The 18,680-nt window shown below is 60.7% G+C and overlaps 1 protein-coding gene across 1 annotated transcript in view; it reads left to right on the top strand.

Moving 5' to 3' along the window:
• NRXN2 (neurexin 2) overlaps window positions 1-18,680 on the top strand; it is a 99,840-nt gene that overhangs the window by 44,576 nt on the left and 36,584 nt on the right. The window contains exons 8-15 of the mRNA XM_027089966.1: window positions 315-701; window positions 861-1,064; window positions 7,119-7,149; window positions 8,606-8,757; window positions 9,095-9,476; window positions 10,095-10,285; window positions 11,950-12,123; window positions 12,503-12,622. Of these exons, the coding sequence (XP_026945767.1) occupies window positions 315-701; window positions 861-1,064; window positions 7,119-7,149; window positions 8,606-8,757; window positions 9,095-9,476; window positions 10,095-10,285; window positions 11,950-12,123; window positions 12,503-12,622 (1,641 nt within the window). The remainder of the gene's footprint in view (window positions 1-314; window positions 702-860; window positions 1,065-7,118; window positions 7,150-8,605; window positions 8,758-9,094; window positions 9,477-10,094; window positions 10,286-11,949; window positions 12,124-12,502; window positions 12,623-18,680) is intronic.

Here is an 18,680-nt window from a genome sequence, read left to right as displayed (position 1 = left end):
GCCTCTGACTCCTGGTCTAAGGGGCTGGCTGGGGGAAGGACATGTGAAGGATCCAGCCCTTTGGGGGCGCATCCACCTCCTGTACATCCTCTGAGGACTTGCTCTGGTGGGAAGGAGGAGTCCGGACAGAGGCCCACTGCACACTGCAGCTGGGCTGGGGCTGGTTCACACTGGTTCCTGAACTTGGCACCTTTGTCAAGCAGTGTCTGCAGCCCAGGGCTGCCTGCGGTGTGAGGGCAGGACATCCTTTTTTGGCCTGTGGGGTCTCTCAGTCCTGCCCTCCCCACTGAAGCCCACTCTTTCTCCATCTGCAGGCTCCATCTCGGTGAACAGCCGCAGCACGCCATTCTTGGCCACCGGGGAGAGCGAGATTCTGGACCTGGAGAGCGAGCTGTACCTGGGCGGCCTACCTGAAGGCGGGCGGGTGGACCTGCCCCTGCCCCCAGAGGTGTGGACGGCGGCGCTCCGGGCTGGCTACGTGGGTTGCGTGCGGGACCTCTTCATAGACGGGCGTAGCCGAGACCTCCGGGGCCTGGCGGAGGCGCAGGCGGCTGTGGGCGTCGCCCCGTTCTGCTCCCGGGAGACGCTGAAGCAGTGTAACTCCGCCCCCTGCCGCAATGGCGGTGTCTGTCGAGAGGGCTGGAACCGCTTCGTCTGTGACTGCGTCGGGACCGGCTTTCTGGGGCGGGTCTGTGAGAGAGGTGAGGCTGGCTGTCATCCCGGTGCCCCCTGCCCATCCCTGCGCCCCTCGTAGACCAGCCCTGGGCCTGCCATCCCTGCACTGATTCTCTGGGTCTTCTCTCTCCCTCCACTGACCTCTGCCTGTCCCCCCCTTCTCCCTCCCCCCACTCCTGGGGCAGAGGCCACGGTCCTGAGCTACGATGGCTCCATGTACATGAAGATCATGCTGCCCAACGCCATGCACACGGAGGCGGAGGACGTGTCTCTGCGCTTCATGTCTCAGCGGGCCTACGGGCTCATGATGGCTACCACCTCCAGGGAGTCAGCTGACACCCTGCGCCTGGAGCTGGACGGGGGCCAGATGAAGCTCACCGTCAACCTCGGTAACCGCCCTGCCCGCGCCCCTGGCCCCTTCCCCAACCCTGCCTCTCACCCACACCCCCTCTGTCTGGAGAAGTTGGTGGTGGTGCCAGTGAGAGATTGGTGGTGGGGAGGCGCCAGCCCTGGTCAGAGCCCCTGAGAACTTCGTCCCAGAGAGGATGCACAGCGTAGGGCGATGCCTCGCACTCGGTGGCACTGTGGGGAGGGGGACCCCGAATTGTCTGGGGTGTGACAGCCACCCTCCCGGGGCGCTCCTGGGTCTCGGAGGCATCTGTTCCGCGCGTGCACACGTAAGGACGTAGCTCGTTCCTGGTTGTCGGCTCATCCACTTGCTCATACGTTGGTTCATTCATTCATGAAGCATCGCAGACACCGACTGGTGCTCAGCCCAAGCTCAGTGCAGTGGCAGATCCGGAGACAGGAGGACCCAGCCCTCACACAGCCGCCCTCGTTTGCTCTGCGTTTAGAGAGCCGTGTGTGTGTGTGTGTGTGTGTGTGTGTGTGTGTGTGTGTGATGCACAAGGGGACATGTCATCTTCCCCTTGTCTGCTTTCACATGTGAGTCCCCATAGCTGCCCCTGTTTTATAGATTGTGAAATCCATCTACTGACCTGTCCAGCATCACAAAGCTATAGTGATGGTCAGGGAAGACCCCGGACTCAAACGCAGGCCATTTGCCCCGAGGTTTGGTGCTTTCCTCATTGCCTCTGACAGAGCTGGGGGGTGGAGGGGCATCAGGGGCCCTTGCCACCTGAAGGCTCGATGCCTCTGCCCCTGCCCAGAGGAGGCACAGCTCTACTTCACCTGGCAGTCCCTGGGGCATCCGTGTGGTGGGACCGTGAGACCTGTTGGACTCTCCGTAGGCTTCAGCTCTTGTGGGCAGGGTCAGAAGGAAAACAGCAGGCAGGGCTACTCATTCAGCTGACATTTATGGGACACCTTCTTAGTGCCAGTGTGTTCTGAACCTGGGGCTACAGTAGTGACTAAGGTGAGGTCCCACCATCATGGAGCTTTCAGTCAGGGGAACCCTGGAAGCTAGAGGGCCTAAGCTGCCCAGGCTGGGGTCACATCTGTCTCTTTCAGGCTAGCCTTTGAGCGTATAGAAGTGTAGCACCCAAGGGCCTGTCATGTGGGAAGTTCAGGCCCCTGGGGTTGCTTCTTGTGTCCTGGGCCTGGAGGAGAACTTGGGCTCTTCTGAGCAGGTTAGAATGCTCAACTGGAGAGAACACGGAGCTTTGAGCTTTAAATATTTATCTGGAGTCTATCTTAACATTGGTCTCCAGGGCATTTGGGGGACAGACTGTGGCCTTTTGGGGACCCATTACCTTGCTAATAAATTTATACTGTGTCCTTTCCCCTTTTGGCCACCTGGCCTTTGTACTCCTAGGACAAAGATTTGCCAAGTGAGGCGGGGGCTGGAGGTGGGGAGGTGTGCAGGCGGCCAGGGCCCCGGAGGTGGGGGACTTTAGGGTTCCCTGAAGCTCAGCTTCTGACCTCAATCACAGCCTACAGAGTGGGTGGGGGGTGGGTGGCAGTGGGAAGCAGGATGGGAGACACCCTTTGGCCAGCGCTCCACGGGTCTGTACAGCGGCCCCTGGCACCCCTGAAATGGTCACAGGAGGAAGGCGCCAGCCCAGGACCCCGTGCGTGGCCCTGCGGTTCTCAGACTGCCCAGGTTTGTGTACCCCGGGTGAGGTACCCCTTCACCCTGGCATGTGTTCTCGGTGTGGTAAGCACGTGGCTCTGTACTTGGTGGGAACACTGCAGGGGGAATCTGGGGCCTTCTGTTTGCAGGGAGAGCAGATGCTTCTTCCTCATTTGGACTGTCTTAGTTTCCCTGTGAAGAAGCGTGGGTTCCTTCAGGTTCGACAGGAGGCAGCAGCCTTGGCCAGGACAGTGCCCTCTGGGGGACCCTCGGGACCTTTCACCCTCAGGATCTACCCTCTCCTTCCCATGGATATGCTTTTCTGTCTGTGTCACATAAGTATTTAGAAGTTAAGGAACAAGGTGGCCAGCAGGACAGTCCTCCCACATCTCTCGCTGCCTGCTGTGCCCGCCTCCATCCACAGAGATGCCATTTCTAACGGCTCATGACAAGCCGTGACCAAATGCTTGTTGCAGACACATCTGTCCACAGACACCAAGTGATGTGTGTACAGGGAGGCGTTTGACCTCTGTGTGAACCACACAAGCACACAGGTGGTCCACACCCAGCCACCAGCCTCAGGCTATGATGGGAAGAGCACTGGGCCTGGGGCCAGAAGATCTGGGTTCTAGCCCTGGTCTCCTAGACTGCTGGGTAAGTCATTTCCCCTCTCTGAGCCTCTGTTTTTTTGTCTGTAAAGTGGGGATATGGATCCTCACTCTGCCTCCTTTCTGTGGTGGTTTTGAGGCTCAAATGGAATAGTGGGAGTGACGTTATATAGATGCAAGCCACACACATAAAGACAGACCCAGCCGACTGGAAGGGAAATCGTACTGGGACACGGACCTAAGCTTAGAGCCAGGCCTGGGACTTGCTTCCACATTGCATGACCCAAGCTGGCCCCACCTCAGGAGCCCCATTCTGATCCCCATCCTGCTTGCTACCCAGGGCCTGCTCCACCGAGGCCCCGGTCCTGGTCCGGACTTGCTGCTGGAGGATGGAGAGGAGCCCGGCGGGCTTTGTCTTTGGCCTCGTGGTCCCATCCTGTAGTGAGGGAAGCCAGGCTCCCACAGGCAGCTGTGCAGCATGTCAGGGGTTCACTGGAATGACGCAGACTTGGTCCTGAAGAGAGCGGAGCTGCCCCTGGCCATGTGGCGGGAGGAGGCGCTCAGTGCCAGCCTCAGGCGCCTGGGTGTTTGCTGGGCTGGAGAGGGCCGAGAAGGCCTGAGGCTGCTGCCTCCAACCAGGCAGAGGTGCCAGAGAAGCCGGTTGTGCCTCCTGCCCCGGCCCCGGCCTGCACCACGTACGCCAACGCTGAGCCAGTTCCCGGAGCTCTGCTGTCTACGGGCCCTGAGCAGGGTGGTTGGTCTCTGTCCTTAGAGGACCGTAGAGTCCCTGGATTCTTCACCCTGTTCCAGTGTGACCTGGGTTCCTGGGTTCCTTCTACCTTGGGCGTGGCCTCTGGGGCCAGTGCCCAGCCTGGCCTGTCCCTCATCACCCCCCTGGAGTTGCCTTTCTCTAGGTGTGCCCGTTGGCAATCCCAGTTCCTAGTGAGGATGACATGAATGGCGCATTGTAACTGAAGAATCTCCAAGCTGGAGGGGCCCTCGGAAGGCACCTCCTTCAGCCCGCCCCCGTGGGTGCATCCTCTGTGCCTTCCCCCACCAATGGGAGGCTCTCCACCTCTGTTCAGATGCCTCCCGTGTCAGGAGCATCCCATCTCTGAGATGGCCACCTCAGTGATTCTAATCTCTGGGTTGTTCTTCCCTGGTGGAAGCTTCCCTTTCTGAAATTCCTACTTGTGGACCTAGTTCTGCCCTCTGGAGCTGTACAGAGCAAGCCTGACTCATTTGTGTTGTAAGCCAGGCTAAATGCACATTACATTCCAAAGCCCTTTAATCTCTGGGACCGTGAGACGGTGCCTTTTTCCCATGGGGGTGCTGTTCAGTAGGTCTTGAGCTCCTTCTGAGGCTGGGCTGCTGGGGAGATGGCTCTGAAGGAGGGCTGCGCCGGAGTGCATGCTGCCACTCTGCGGTATCACCTCCAAGACTCCAGCCAGCGGGCTCCGGAGGCTCCTTGCATTGGAGCCTCTGTTCTCTCTCCCCCACCTCCAGTCCTTGGGGCCTGGGTGGGGGGCAGGTGGGTCACAGAAAGAGAAGCCTGGCTTCTTTTCCTGAGCTCCTTTCCATGCAGATGACTTTTTCCCACCAGTCTTATCACACATTCATACCATCACCCTGGTCTCCATGTCCTGCCAGGACCTTGGTGGGTCTCTGCAAACCAATCGCTTCTGTCCGTTTGCCGAATGTGAGGCGTAGGTTTCTAGTCAACAGATTAGCAGTTAAAGCTCCCTGAGCTGCACTCTGCGTGGGTGTGGGCACCAGAGGGCAGTTTCTCCCACTTACTCACAGTTCCTGGCTTTCCCCTGGGATGGTGCTGCCTGCTTCCTGGGGGCCCATCTTCAAGGGGAGTTTGCTCCCCTCAAGCCCCACTGGAGTAGTGGCTCCTGCGGGTGGGGTCACTGCAAGGGGGTGGGCCTGGAGCTGACACCTCTTCTCTGGACAGATGGACCCCCCCCTCTTCCTGGTGCTCCCCTGCTGGGGAGGGGAAGAACTGTGCTCCTCTCTAGACCTCTTCTCCAACAGGGGATCGGCCTGCCTTTCCAGCCCCCTTTTTTCTTTTTTGGACCCTTCATTGGTGAAGACTCTGCTGGCCCTGAGAGAGCCCCCGTGACCTGACTCCAGGCCTGGCACCCCTGCCCTCACCCCGACATCCTCCCTTTCCCACTCTGTCCAGCTCCTCCTTCCCTCTGCTCGCCCTTTCTTCCTCTTTTCTCTCCGCATCCTCTCCACTTCCTTCCTCTCCCTATGACTTCCGACTTGCCCCTGTATCTGCCCCTTGACCTCCCTCTGCCTCTCCCTTGGTGCCAGCCTGTGGCTCAAGGTCCCGGCTGCTCCCCCCACTCTTCTGCTGCGGTTGACAACGCGTGTGGGGCTCAGCTGTACTGCCCGAGGGGCCCATGCCCCCAGAGCCACAGGGGAATCTTTCACCTCCGTTGCAGGAACCTTCAGGGCCCAGGGGATGCCAGGTTCCCCCACCCCTCTTTGCCTCCTGGGCCTTGTGGGCAGAGCCTGTTCCGGGAGGAGCCACGGGATGGCAGGATATTGCTGTTAACAGAGGCCTGGAACTTGCCCCTGTCTGAGAGGCAAGGGCCAGCCCAGTGGACACCTTTTCTTTCTCCCAGCTTAGGATCCTCTTGTTCAAGCCCCTCAGCTCACAGGGAGAGAAGAGATTTGCCCGCAGTCACATGATGAGATTCGGACCCAGTGTTTCTGCCTCTTCCTGCAGGACCTTCTGCAGCCCCAAGCTGTCTGGGTCTGATGGAGCAGGACAGGCGTCCAAAGGGCCCTAAGCCCCAGTTTCACAGGACGCTAGTGCTCTATTTCCTCGGCAAGGCTGGCTGACTCACATGGGGTGGGTAATGTATCCCACCAGGGGTGTGGCCAGAGGCCCTGGGGCTCCGGGCTGCAGCTCTGTGTAGACAGTGTGCTTTCGGAGCCCATGGGGTCCTCCGAGCCTGGAGTTGCTGGATAGGAATGCTGGGGCTGGGGAAGGGGCAAGAGACTTTGCCTAGGGTAACTTCTTGTCCCTGAAGTCCTCAGGAGTCATACACTGGGGGCCTCGGTGTCTTCATCTGTGAGCCCCTGGCCCTTCCCTAGGAAAACGGATTAATACTAGTTCCTCTTCAGGGTGAAGGACCACCCTGGTCCCCAAGGACAGCCTGGCATCCTCCAGGTTAGGAAGGGTAGCAAGAAGGTTCCTGTAGGGGTGGTGCTAGCCCCCTGGGACTTTGGGAGGTGTGTGGCCACGGGAAGGGGGCCCTGGGGCAGACTCCTCCGTTTAGCTCAGAGCCCAGAGGGCACGGGGTGATGTGTCACAGCCTGGGCTCTGAGCAGGGAGTTGTCCCAGAGCAGGGGGTGCAGGGGCTCTGGCCCTCCCCGCCCATCTCCCTCTCAGAGGTGGGGAGATGTCGGGTTGGTCAAACCCTCAGTCCCCCTCACTGATCCCCTGTACGACTGGGATTCCCAAGGTGCCCATCTCCCTCAGACATGAGAGGCCTGGGCCCCTCTAAGAAGGGAGATGTAAACCTTCTTCCCATCACCTGGCTGCCCCGCCTCCCAGCTCTGGGGAGGGTTGGAGCCCTCTTGGGGGAAGGAGGGAGAGGAGTCCAACTGAGGAAGGGGAGAAGGCACCTGAGCACGCGTGGTCCCCAGAAAGTGGCCCTGGGGGGAACCCCCACCCGCAGATACCCCTCCCTGTGAAGGATGTAAAAAAAAAAAAACAAACAAAAAAAACTTGTTCTGCCTTTTTGTCTCCCCTCCCCCTCTGCCCGCCCCATGGCCCCCCCCAGACTGCCTGCGCGTCGGCTGCGCACCCAGTAAGTGGCTTCCCTCTTCTTCTGCAGAGCCCCAGGGGGCCTGGGATTCTGGACTCTGGGATTTGGGGAGGGATGGTGGGGGAGGAGAAGGTTTCATGGATAGCTTGTGTGGGGCTTGGGCAGTGGGTGTGGAGAGGGGAGCTGGAGTGGTGGGGGTGAGGGTGGTACGGTCGTGGAGGGCAGAATGAGCCCAAGGAAGCTGACCCAGGGGCAGCTGGTGGAGGGTCCGGGTCAGCATGTTCACCGGGACCGGGAGAAGGAAGGCCCAGAAACTTCAAGTCACCTCACATCCTCTGGGGGGTGGGGCAAAGGCCTGGTGGCACCTACAGCAGGATGGCTGGAGGGAGCCGGAGAGGGGCTGGGACATCCTGCTGCACCTCCAGAGGTGGCCACAAGGGGGAGGGCGGGGCACACAGGAAAGAAGATGAGGGCGGGAGGCAAGCAGGAGGTGAGCTTGGCCAGGGCTTCAAAGCTCAACCCCCACAGCCCCTGTTTGGGGTGGGGGGCGAGATTCTGCCAAAGGGGGGCTCTCTCAGAGGTGACAGTGAGGCTCGCAGCAGGGGTGAGATGGAGAGCGGGTGTGGACAATTCTGAGCACCCCAGTGTGCCTGGATTCAATGCTCTGTCTCTGAGAGTGTCTGCATGGTGTGCCCTGAGGTCACGTAAGAGAGCACAGGGACGTGGCAGCCACAGGCAGAGAGGGTGTGTACGTACCGTGGCTCTGGTGTGTGTTTGGCACGTGTGTGCGCATGCATGGTGAACCCTGTCCCTGCTGGCAATAGCACTGGGGGGCCCAGGTGTAACCTGGGAGTGCTGCAAATGGACTGCAGCACCATTCTAAAGCTACACGTTTTTAGTCTTGGCAGTGGTTAATCCAGGTCCTGAATAAATGGCCCTAATTCCTAAGAAACATTCTGCTCTCTGGCCAGGCTGGATGTGCTGTGTATATGATTGCGTGTCTGGGTGTGTGGAATTAACCAGGCATGTGCAGAAAGGTCACGTTGGGTTCCTCTGGATGGGGGAGCTGTGTGTCTGTGTGTTTTCACTGCCAGCAGTGAGTCTGTGGGTGCACATTCACATTTGGGTGCGTGGTAAGGCTCAGTAGTTTTGGAAGTTTTAGGCCTATGTACATATGCTGGGACTTTAGCTGCTGGCTACACACACTGACGACTGAAGGTCCTTAGGAGATGTGGGGGGGAGTATGTTGGTGCAGGTGTGAGTCTCTGCGTGCAGTCTCAGGGCACAGCTCCAGAGGCGCCGCGCCATTCACACCGTATTCTTTTCGAACAGCACCCTTGGATGTTGCGCGAAGTGTGGCAAGACTGAGCATGTCTGTGTTTATGACTGGGTGTGTAAAGCTCTGTGTGTGTGGGTGTGTGTACCTGTGTGCATAGGTGCGTGCAGTGGCGAGGCTCTGTGTGCCCAGGGTGGTACATGAAGCCAAATGCGAGCGGGTGGAGGTGCCATGCTCACTCCCCCCTTGGTGCCGCAGGTAAAGGCCCCGAGACGCTCTTTGCGGGGCACAAGCTCAATGACAATGAGTGGCACACGGTGAGGGTGGTGCGGCGTGGCAAGAGCCTGCAGCTGTCAGTGGACAACGTGACCGTGGAGGGTAGGTGGTCTGCGGCCCCATTCTTGGTGACCACTACCTGGGGCAGCATTCTGGCAAGCTGCCAGTGCCGTTGGTATATCATGGGCTCCTGGACCCCAGGGACCATTTCAACTCCCCGCAGGCAGCTTTGCCCCGCAAGCCTGTTGGCCCTGGCCTAAAGAGTCCCGCAACTCCCCCAGACCCAGGAGCCGTGCTTGCTGCCAGCACCCACCTGCGAGGGTTTGCCAGTGTCTCTCCCATGTGGCCCTTGAGTGGAGGGGAGGCTCCTGGGGACCCAATGATCCTACGATCTGGGCTCCAAAACCACGTCCCCATCTCTGTCTCCTGTCCCGAGCAGGACAGATGGCAGGAGCTCACACGCGGCTGGAGTTCCACAACATTGAGACAGGCATCATGACGGAGCGGCGTTTCATCTCTGTGGTGCCCTCCAACTTCATCGGGCACCTGAGCGGGCTCGTGTTCAATGGCCAGCCCTACATGGACCAGTGCAAGGACGGCGACATCACCTACTGCGAGCTCAATGCTCGCTTTGGCCTGCGTGCCATCGTGGCTGACCCCGTCACCTTCAAGAGTCGCAGCAGTTACCTGGCACTCGCCACGCTCCAAGCCTACGCCTCCATGCACCTCTTCTTCCAGTTCAAGACTACAGCCCCCGACGGGCTCCTCCTGTTCAACTCGGGCAATGGCAACGACTTCATTGTCATCGAGCTGGTCAAGGGGTGAGGTGCTGGGCACTACACCGCTGTCAAGGACGTGGTTCCCCCCCACCCGCCATGACCAAGATGCAGCTCCCCCAGCCACTGGCTGAGATGTCCAATCCCCCAGACCACAGGTCAAGGTTCAGGTCCGCCCCCCACCAGCCAAGATGGAGAAGCAGCACCCTGTCCTCCACCCTGGTGACCCCCCCGCCCCCATTACTTCCTTGCCAGGGATTTCCCAGTCATATCTGTCCTCCATTCGCTGTCCTGGCTCAGGCAGAAGACAGGGCTGTGTCCCTCTGGCCTCTCTTGCCTGAGAGGTCCCCGCCCTAGAGCAGCTCTGTCCCTGCCCCCAGAGGACCCTGCTGCCCTCACAGATATCTCCCCCCACCAGCTTCTCTTCTGAGCCTGCCCCTGGAGCCAGGTCCTCTGTGGCCTTCCCTGCCCGCATCCACCCATGACGGGACCTCACACCAGAGTCCTCGTGTTGTTGGCTTGGGTCCCTCCACTATGAGGTCTCCCTCTCCACCCCTTCTGCTTACAGCTCCCAGCCCCACCGCAGCTATAGCTCCTCCTTTCCCCGCCTTCCCAGCATCGGCCCCCACCTTGACCCAGTGTCTCCTCCCTACTGTGGGGCAGGTACATCCACTACGTGTTTGACCTGGGGAATGGCCCGTCCTTGATGAAGGGGAACTCTGACAAACCAGTCAATGACAACCAGTGGCACAACGTGGTGGTGTCCAGGGACCCCGGCAACGTGCACACGCTCCAGATCGACTCCCGCACTGTCACTCAGCACTCCAATGGCGCCCGAAACCTCGATCTCAAAGGTGGGGCCTGGGGCCTCTGCAGAAGACCTGGCCCTACCCCAGATGCCCCCTCGGCCCCAGCAAGATCACCCCTGACCTGGGATGCTCTTTCACGCACGTGATTCTCCCCCTGCCCCCACCCATGGTTTCCCTCCCTCTTTCCTGTTCTCCACTGTGTCCAGCCTGACATCTTCCCGTCAAAGTTCTGCTCAGCTCCCCTGCGAGGCTGCCCTCCCAACACTGAAAGCCTGGTTGCAGGTTGTGTCTGTCTCACGGGGAGCCTGGTGGCCTCACTCTAGAGCTAGGAGTAGGCAGCTGCACCTTCTGAAGACCTCTTGGCCCTCCAGGGTTGAGAAGTCTGCCTTGGTTGGGGGCTGGAGAGAGAATAGTGTCCTGGCAGATGCCTCCCTGCTGGGGCAGGAGGGGGCAGTGATGTGGGGAGGAAGGAGGGGCAATAACTGGGTCCCCACATGCTGCCCTGGTCATAGCCCTTGGGCATTGGCTGGACTAGGTCTGGGAACTTTTTTGGACTCAGAGCCTCCCTGGTGGGCTCAGCGTCATACCAGGGACTTACATTCCCCAGGGTGTCTTCAGTAGCTAATGAAAGTCATTGCCTGCCCCCAGAATGAGTGGGTGAGAGAGGAGTGAAGAGGATGAGCTTAGAGACCGGGGTTTTGGCACAGGAGTGAGGACAAGGCCTGCGGCTTTTCCAGAGCCCACCGGGGTAACGTGAGCGACCCTTACATGCCCAAAGCAGCCCTCAGTCCCTTAGGGACCCCTGGTGTCAGTGCGACTGGGACTGTCCGAGCTGGGGGAGGGCCCTTAGAGACTATTCATCCCCCTCTTGGAGAGACAGAAATGGAAGCTTCAAGAGGCTACATGGTTTGCCCAAGGTCACAAAGTGAGCCGGCCGCAGAGTTGGAACCAGAAGCTTGGTCAGATCCAGGGCCCGACGAATGGCACAGTGCTGTCAATTCTCCCTGATGCCAGAAGGGGGCGATGTGTCTTGGATAATCCTCAGTGGCAGCAAACCCGGGGTGGTCTGGGCTGGTCTTGCATTGCACTGAGTGCAGGGCAAGGGCAGCAGGGTTGACTCATGGCTTGTTGGAGCTCTGCTGGGGGCCAGCTATGATTTCCAGGGAGTTAGGGTCTATGTGGCCAGGCAGTGATGTGTCCCTGAGGAGAACTTCCCCGTGTCACCCAGAGTCCCCAGGCCAAGCCCTAGTTGTTGTTGGAAGGTGCTGGGCTTAGAACCCCCAGGAGACAACTCAGAGCCGGGAGAGGCTGGCAGAGGCCTGAAGGAGTTCTGGGGATGGGAGACTTCGGAAGGGAGGGAGTGGGGGTGGAGGGGATCGGGCTGCACATCTATGAAAGGCCCTGATTACAGGCCGGAACTGGAATCAGATGTGTGGGAGAGAGCACGGAGCAGGTTCCTCCAGCTGCCCCCCCTTTCCCGGGCATCTGGGCTTCTCTGGGAGGGGAGCAGACAGATGGCAAAGTGGAGAAGGAAGAAAGAAAAGTGGAGGGTGGGCATCTGCGGGCTGCTGCATCTCTGAGAGGAAACTGGAGTCCGGGATGGGACACTGTGGGGCTGCATGACCTGACAGCTGGGTGCCGATGTCCTGGGAGGGCAACGGGGACCTGGGGAGCGGGATGCCGAGGTTTTGATCCCACTCCCTTTGCAGGGGAGTTGTACATTGGCGGTCTCAGCAAGAATATGTTCCACAACCTGCCCAAACTGGTGGCCTCCCGGGATGGCTTTCAGGGCTGCCTGGCCTCGGTGGACCTCAACGGGCGCCTCCCCGACCTCATCGCTGACGCCCTGCACCGCATCGGGCAGGTGGAGAGGGGCTGTGACGGTGAGTGTGGGGCACAGAAGTCGGGTGTGACTCTGCACGCTGCAGGGAGGCCAGCGGTAGAGGCAGACCAGGGCCGCTGGGTGGCCTTCTTCTCAGGCCTCACAGGAGCTGCCACTCTGGGGCAGAGTATGGGGGAGTCAGGGGGGTCACTTGCCCTCCCTATTGCCTCCCACCCCGGCCACTTATCACAGTTCCAGGCCAAGACTAGAAGTCCTTGAGCTCCCCTCCATCCCCCTGCCACCCCCATCAGTTCTTGGCCCTTTCTGCCCAGCAGAACAGAGGGCAAGATCTCTCGGCCTGGCCCCGAAGCTTCCATACCTCCTGAGGCTAGAGGGGGCTTGGCTGAGCTGGGGGTGTTCCTTCCTCCTGCTTCTTCCAGGCCCCAGCACCACCTGCACCGAAGAGTCTTGTGCCAACCAGGGCGTCTGCCTACAGCAGTGGGATGGCTTCACCTGTGACTGCACCATGACCTCCTACGGAGGCCCCGTCTGCAACGACCGTGAGTGCGGGACCGGGAGAGTTCGGGGTGCTGGGGGGAGATCCTGGCCCGTCCCCGGCCCCAGGGATGCTCCGGAGGAGGGAGGGTCTCTGAGAGCCGTGCTGCTTGCTTGCTTCTCATCCCTTCTCGTCACGAGAGACCGAGGGAGCTGCTGGCTGCCGTCCCCTCCCGGAGTCCCCTCTCGGGCCTGTGCAGGACTGCTGCTGCCTGCATGTCTGGGGCAAATCGTTGATAGACGGCCTCTCCTCTTCCTTCTGAGCTGGCGGGACACCGCTCCCTTCACCCCTCACCAAGGGCGTCAGCCTCTGTCGCTCTCCCCATGCGATCCTGGCGATGGTCTCACAAGTCGTAGCTCACACGTACACACTGTTGCACAGGGTGGGGGTGGGAATTGTCGACCTGCACCCCCTTTCCTCTGGTGCCCTCAGAAACGTGCAGTGGAAGCCTGGGATTTCCTGCCCAGGGTAGGCCTGCGCCCCAGAGGACGGGCTCAGGAGGGCAGGCCTCTGGAGCTGGCTTCCTTGGAAGCCGGCTGTGGTGCAGTTCCCTGGTTTTCCACCCAGCTGCAGGGTGTCCCTTGGAGCCACAAGAACACTCCCTAGTGTCCTCACCTGGCTCTTCTCCTCCCTGGCTGGGTATCTGCTGCCAGCCCGCATATTGTTTGAGGCCCCTTCCCAGAGAGGGCAGCTTCAGCAGCAGTTTCCAGTCCCTAGTGGTTGGTGGCCAGCAGCTGGTTGAGCTTGGCAGACGGAGGGCAGTGGGGCAAGAGCGGGGGAGAGCCAACCTCCTGCTTGCAGGGGGCGGGCTGGGGAGCACGCAGCCTCTTCAGGTGTCATTTGAGTGGTCTTCCTTGGGGTAGCCCTGCTGAGACCAGGGACGTGAAGGGTCAGCTGCCTGGGAAAAACACACAGACACACAGACACACACACAGACACACAGAGGAGGCTAGGGCTTCTCCATTTTACAGACATGGACGCTGAGGCCTGGAGGGGTGGGTGGATTTCTGGAGGAGTGAACGGTAGATCTGGGCTGAGAACGGGGGTCAGGGCCTTTGCCTCTGTGCCACACTGCAGAGCCTTGGCCATCTGGGCAGAGTCCTGAGTTTCTTACGGGATAGATAACCTACTGGTTTCAGGGATTGGGCTCTTGCGTGGGTCTTGAGTTTTTCTTCTACTTTGTGAGAATGCCCACCGATCTCCCTCAGTGCTTTCCTGGTGCTCTAAGGCAGACCTGTCCTTCGGTACCTCCACATCCCGTCCTGTCCCCCAGGATTTTTCTTGTCCGACCTGCCACTCTCTGTACCTTCCAGCCTCCAGACAATGGCCAGCTCAGGGGCGCTCCAGCCCTGGCTGCCAGGGAATAGAGAAGGGGCTGGGCGTCGTCCTCTCCAGCTCACTCAGCTTTGCACGGGCGATCTGGGGACGGTGGTGACTTTGCTGTTTAACAGTAACATTCCCCACTGATTGTTTCGTGTTTTGCAGCTTGCAAAGCCCTTTTAATTTGTCCTCAGAGAAGGCAGTAGGATGGAGACCAACCATCCGATTTAGCTGCTGAGGACACTGAGGCCTCAGTAAGAGGCAGTTCCCTGCCCTAAATCACAGGTGCTAGAAGCTAGGCGTCCCTAAAGTTTGCTGCCCCTGTTGCTCATTTAGTCCCTGGGTTGGGGGCGGTGGCGGAGATGGAGACGGTGCCGACGGTGGGCATGGCTGGCCCGGGCTGCAGGGCATCAGGGCTGAGAAGAGCTGCTGCCCATCATCACCATTACACTCCCACATGATGGAGCCTTCTGGAAGGGAGCGTAGAGAGGGATGGTGGTTTAGGGAGTCAAGCCATCTTTCAGCAGGGATGCGAAGGGAGCTTGGAGCAACTTCTCTGGGGGCAGGTGGGAGGCAGGGAGAGTTGGGGCTGGCCACGTCTTGGGAAGTGTCACTGTCCCCAAGCACTGGTCTGTGTGTCTGGTGGCAGAGCCTGAGCAAAGCCATGGAGGTAAGGACAAGGTGGGTGCAATCTGGGAGCCTCCAAACCCTGGCCCTGGGGTACCTCTGAGATCTCTGGCCCCAAGGGTCGAGGCAGGAATCTTGGGTCAAGCCACACCCCCTTTTCTCTTGAAGCTGTGCCTCCTCCCGCTTCTCCAGGCTTGGCTGTTTCATGTTCGTGCTGTCTCTCTATGGCGGGTCTTCTTGAGGCTCCACTGATGCACAACGTCAAGCAGGAACTTGGCCCAGAGGCCTGTTTGCTTCACCCCCAAGTGTGAAGGCCCTGGAGGCACCACTGGGCACCAAGGGCCCCTGTGCCTGAAGAGAGGGAGGCGGGTGGGAATGGCCCAGGTGTCCTTAGAGGGTTGGGCCTGGGGTGTGGAGCTGTCTGGTGGTAAAGAGACTGGAATTGAGAGGAGTCCGACCTTCAGGACAGCCTTTCCCCTTGTGTGGCCTCAGTTTCTCCGTCTGGGATACGGGCATTACACCTGGGGCTGAAGGTACCTCTGTGGGCTCAGGAGTCTGCCCTGGGAAGGCAAGAGAGAGATCAGAGGGAGAGAAGTCATCTCCAGGATGGGAGAGAGAAGAGTGGAGAGAGAATGAAAAAGAGAATATGAGCTCAGAGAGGAAGGAAGCTGGAAGGAGGCACGCTTCCTGGCAGGGCCTGAAGTCCCAGGGCTGAGGTCAGGACAGCTCCCCTTGGCAGCTCAGTCTCCCAGAGCCTATCTCTGGCTCGCCCGGGCAGTCAGCTCTTCCCCATCTCTGCCCCTCTGTGTGTTTCTCTTCTCTCCAATTGCTCCACAGCCTCTATTGATCTCTTGCACACCTCTGTCTCTCCCTTCTTTTTTACCCTCTGTCTCTCCCCCTCGATCCCCAGCGTCACCCCCTCCAGCTCTCCACTTCCCACTCACTGGTATTGATTGGCCTCTAGGCGGTTTCCCTTCCTCTCCTCTTGCCACTGGCTCCTCCCTCCCTCCCTCCCTCCCTCCCTCCGGGACCATACATTTTCTGCCTGCTCAGAGCTCTGTCAGTCTCTACCTCAGTGCCAGGGCCAAGAGCGTGCACGGGATGAGAGGGCAGGAGGACAAGGCTTTGGGGGCCCCAGCCCTGCTCCTCAGCCTGCAATCTCTCCTCCCTCATGGGGCCACGCACCACCTGGAAACTTCCTCCCGGGTGCCTCTGAGGACCCCTTTCTCCCCTTCTGAAGGGCTGGGGGCCAAATGGGGCCCTGGCATCTAGCAGGGCTGGGGAGGTGGCAGCTGCGGCAGAGGAGCTGTCCTGGGTTCTGACTGCACCCAGGACCTGGGTGCAGAACTTGTGGGGCTCCTGGTAGCAGTTTTTGCTCCAAAACGGAATTCAGAATCAATAAGCAGGAGCCAGCCCCTCCCTCCCCTTTCGCACCTGCTTCCTTTTGCCCTTTCTTCACCACCTCTCCTTCTCACCCTATGACACTCCTTCTTTGCCTCCTTCCAGGTCCCATCTCTACCTCCCTCCCTCTCTACCTTCAGCATCTCCCCCCCTCAGCCCCCCCCCAGGCCCCATGCCGAGGTGGCATCCAGAGGAAGGGAAGAAAGCCCCCCTGCACTTACCTCTGGGCCTGTGACACGTGCTTCCCAGAGGTGTCCCAAAGTCTGGGAGGGGACAGATCTCAGTGGAGGGGCCCCTAGAAGGACAAGTGGCTTCCTCAGCTGGACATAAGTGGCCCAGGAAGGGTTTTGTCACAAGTGGGCCACTCAGTGGATAAGTATCCTGGAAACTCCCCTCCCCAGAGGTAGAGGTTGAGGCAGCGGGAGGGGCAGGGGAAGTGGACAGGAAGGATTGGAGGAGTCCAGGAGGGTGTGTGTGGGGGAGGGGAGCACCCTTTTGGAGAGGTGGCGAGGGACTGTGTGTGTGGCATGTCTTACTCTGGAGCACCTTTGAGCCTCTGGGTGCGTTGTCTGTATGCGTATGGGTGACCCTGTTTTTGGAGGGTGAGCTGGAGGGAGCCGTCCGTGTGTACGTTGGCTGTTCATTCAGTACCTGTGACCGAACATGTATGTGTGTGTGCATGTATTGCCTCCATGAGCATGTGTACACGCTCGGCTGAGTGTGAGTTCGTGTGCCAGTGTCTATGAGCACATGTATGCATGTATGTATCTGAGCTTATGTGTGTGTGCGTGCACACTGATGCCTGTATGGGCACGTGGGTGTCTCCATACCCGAGCCCGTCCACATCCTAGCGTGCACGTGTGTTCCGAGGCGTGCGTGCAGAGGTGGCGGTGTCCACATCTCTGCGCCCTGGACCAGCGAGCACTCCTGGGGTTCGTCCAGGTGGGGGGGAGGGAGGAGGTGGGAGAGAGCGGCCTCTTCTGCTAGCCTCAGTCCTGTTCAATTATTCAGCAGGTCCCCTTCTCCGGAGGGGGCGGGAGGGGAGCGCGCGCCAGGGCGCGGGGGAGAGGCGGGGCTCGCGCAGAGGAGAGGCGAGCCCCGAGCGGGCTAGCCGGGAGCCGCGCGGTGGAGCTGCCCAGCGTCGCCCGCAGATCGGGAGCCGCCCGGGTCCCTCCGCCCTGCCCCCTCCTTCTCCCGCGCTCCTCCTCCCCTCGCCTCCCCTCGCCTCCCCTCTCCACTCCGCTCCTTTCCTCCCTCCTCTCTCCCTCCCTCTCCCTTCCAGCCCTCTCAGCCTCTGCAGCAACACTCCGCTGCCTCCATCTCTCCGCCGGAATCTAGCAGGCTCGCGCCTTTCCTCTGCTCAGCCCCGCTCCCCTCCTCTCCTCTCCCCTCCTCTCCTCTCCCCTCCCCTCCTCTCCTCTCCCCTCCTCTCCTCTCCCTTCATTCCCCCCTCACCCGGATTTGCTTCCCTTCTCTCTTCTCCCGCCCCCCCTCCCCCGGCCCCTCCCTCCTTTCCCCTGTCTCCGTCGGGCGGCAGCGGCAGCGGCAGCGGCCCTAGCCTCCGTCCGTCTCCCGCTTCTCTCCTCCAGTCCCCCTCCTCCCCGGCTCGGTTTTTCTGCAGGATTTCCCCCGCTCTCCCCTCCCTGCTTGGCCCCCGCGCCTCCCCTACCTCTCCACCCGGCACCATGCCCCCTCCCCCGGGCGCTCCCCCGGGTTTCTGACGGCCCTCTGCGCGCTCCGACCCCGCCGGGATGCGGGGAGACCCTTAGCTCCTCGCGATGGACCCAGGCGTCCTGGACCTTGGCGTTGCCACTCTGCGGACCCCGGATTTCCCGGCGGTATCCAGTTGATTTCGTTGGCTCGGGACCGAGGCTTGGGCTCTGGTTTTCCTTCTCTTCACCCCTACCCCCCTCCCGGGGCTCGGAGCCGGAGGGGGGCTTCGCGGGGCTACGCAGCCCCACGTCCCTGCCCCCGGCCATGGGACTCTGAGGCGGCCGCCCCCGGGCCGAAATGCCCCCCGGGGGGAGCGGGCCGGGGGGGTGCCCGCGCCGCCCCCCCGCCCTGGCCGGGCCCGTGCCGCCACCGCCGCCACCTCTGCTGCCGCTACTGCTGCTGCTGCTGCTTGGGGCAGCCGAGGGGGCCCGGGTCTCCTCCAGCCTCAGCACCACCCACCACGTCCACCACTTCCACAGCAAGCACGGCACCGTGCCGATCGCCATCAACCGCATGCCCTTCCTCACCCGCGGCGGGCACGGTAAGTGGCGCTGCCGATACCGGCCGGCCGGCTGGCTCCCGGGGCCTCCCGTGTGCGCGGCCCTGGCCCCCGCGGGCCGCACCCCAGCCCGTGAGCGCCGAGGCCCGGCCCCTCGGCCCTGCGGGCCCGCATCCCCTCACCTACCATCTTCGGTTCCCAGCATCTCAGCCCCACCCTCGCCTCTCCATCACAATCCCCCCACCCCGTCCCTTTATCATCCTCATATCTGTCTTCATCACTTTCATTCCTCGCCTCACCTTTACCTCCGAATCCCTATGTCTGGTTTGTTATCACCCTCCTGTTTAGGTCCCCTCACCACCTCCCCATCTGTCCTTTCATCCTCTCTGCCCAGCTCTCCCTTCCGTTTCTCTTGTCTTCACCTCCTCCATCCCTGCCCCTTATCATTTCTCCACCTGGCTTACCTCCACCTCTGCCTCACCGTCGCCTTCCCACTGCTGGT

Source organism: Aethalodelphis obliquidens, unplaced genomic scaffold (assembly GCF_003676395.1).
Source record: "Aethalodelphis obliquidens isolate GAN/ISIS:26980383/991018 unplaced genomic scaffold, ASM367639v1 scaffold69, whole genome shotgun sequence".
Taxonomy (NCBI): Eukaryota; Metazoa; Chordata; class Mammalia; order Artiodactyla; family Delphinidae; genus Aethalodelphis; species Aethalodelphis obliquidens.
Note: the sequence above shows the minus strand (reverse complement) of the source record. Positions and strands in the feature narration are given on the sequence as shown.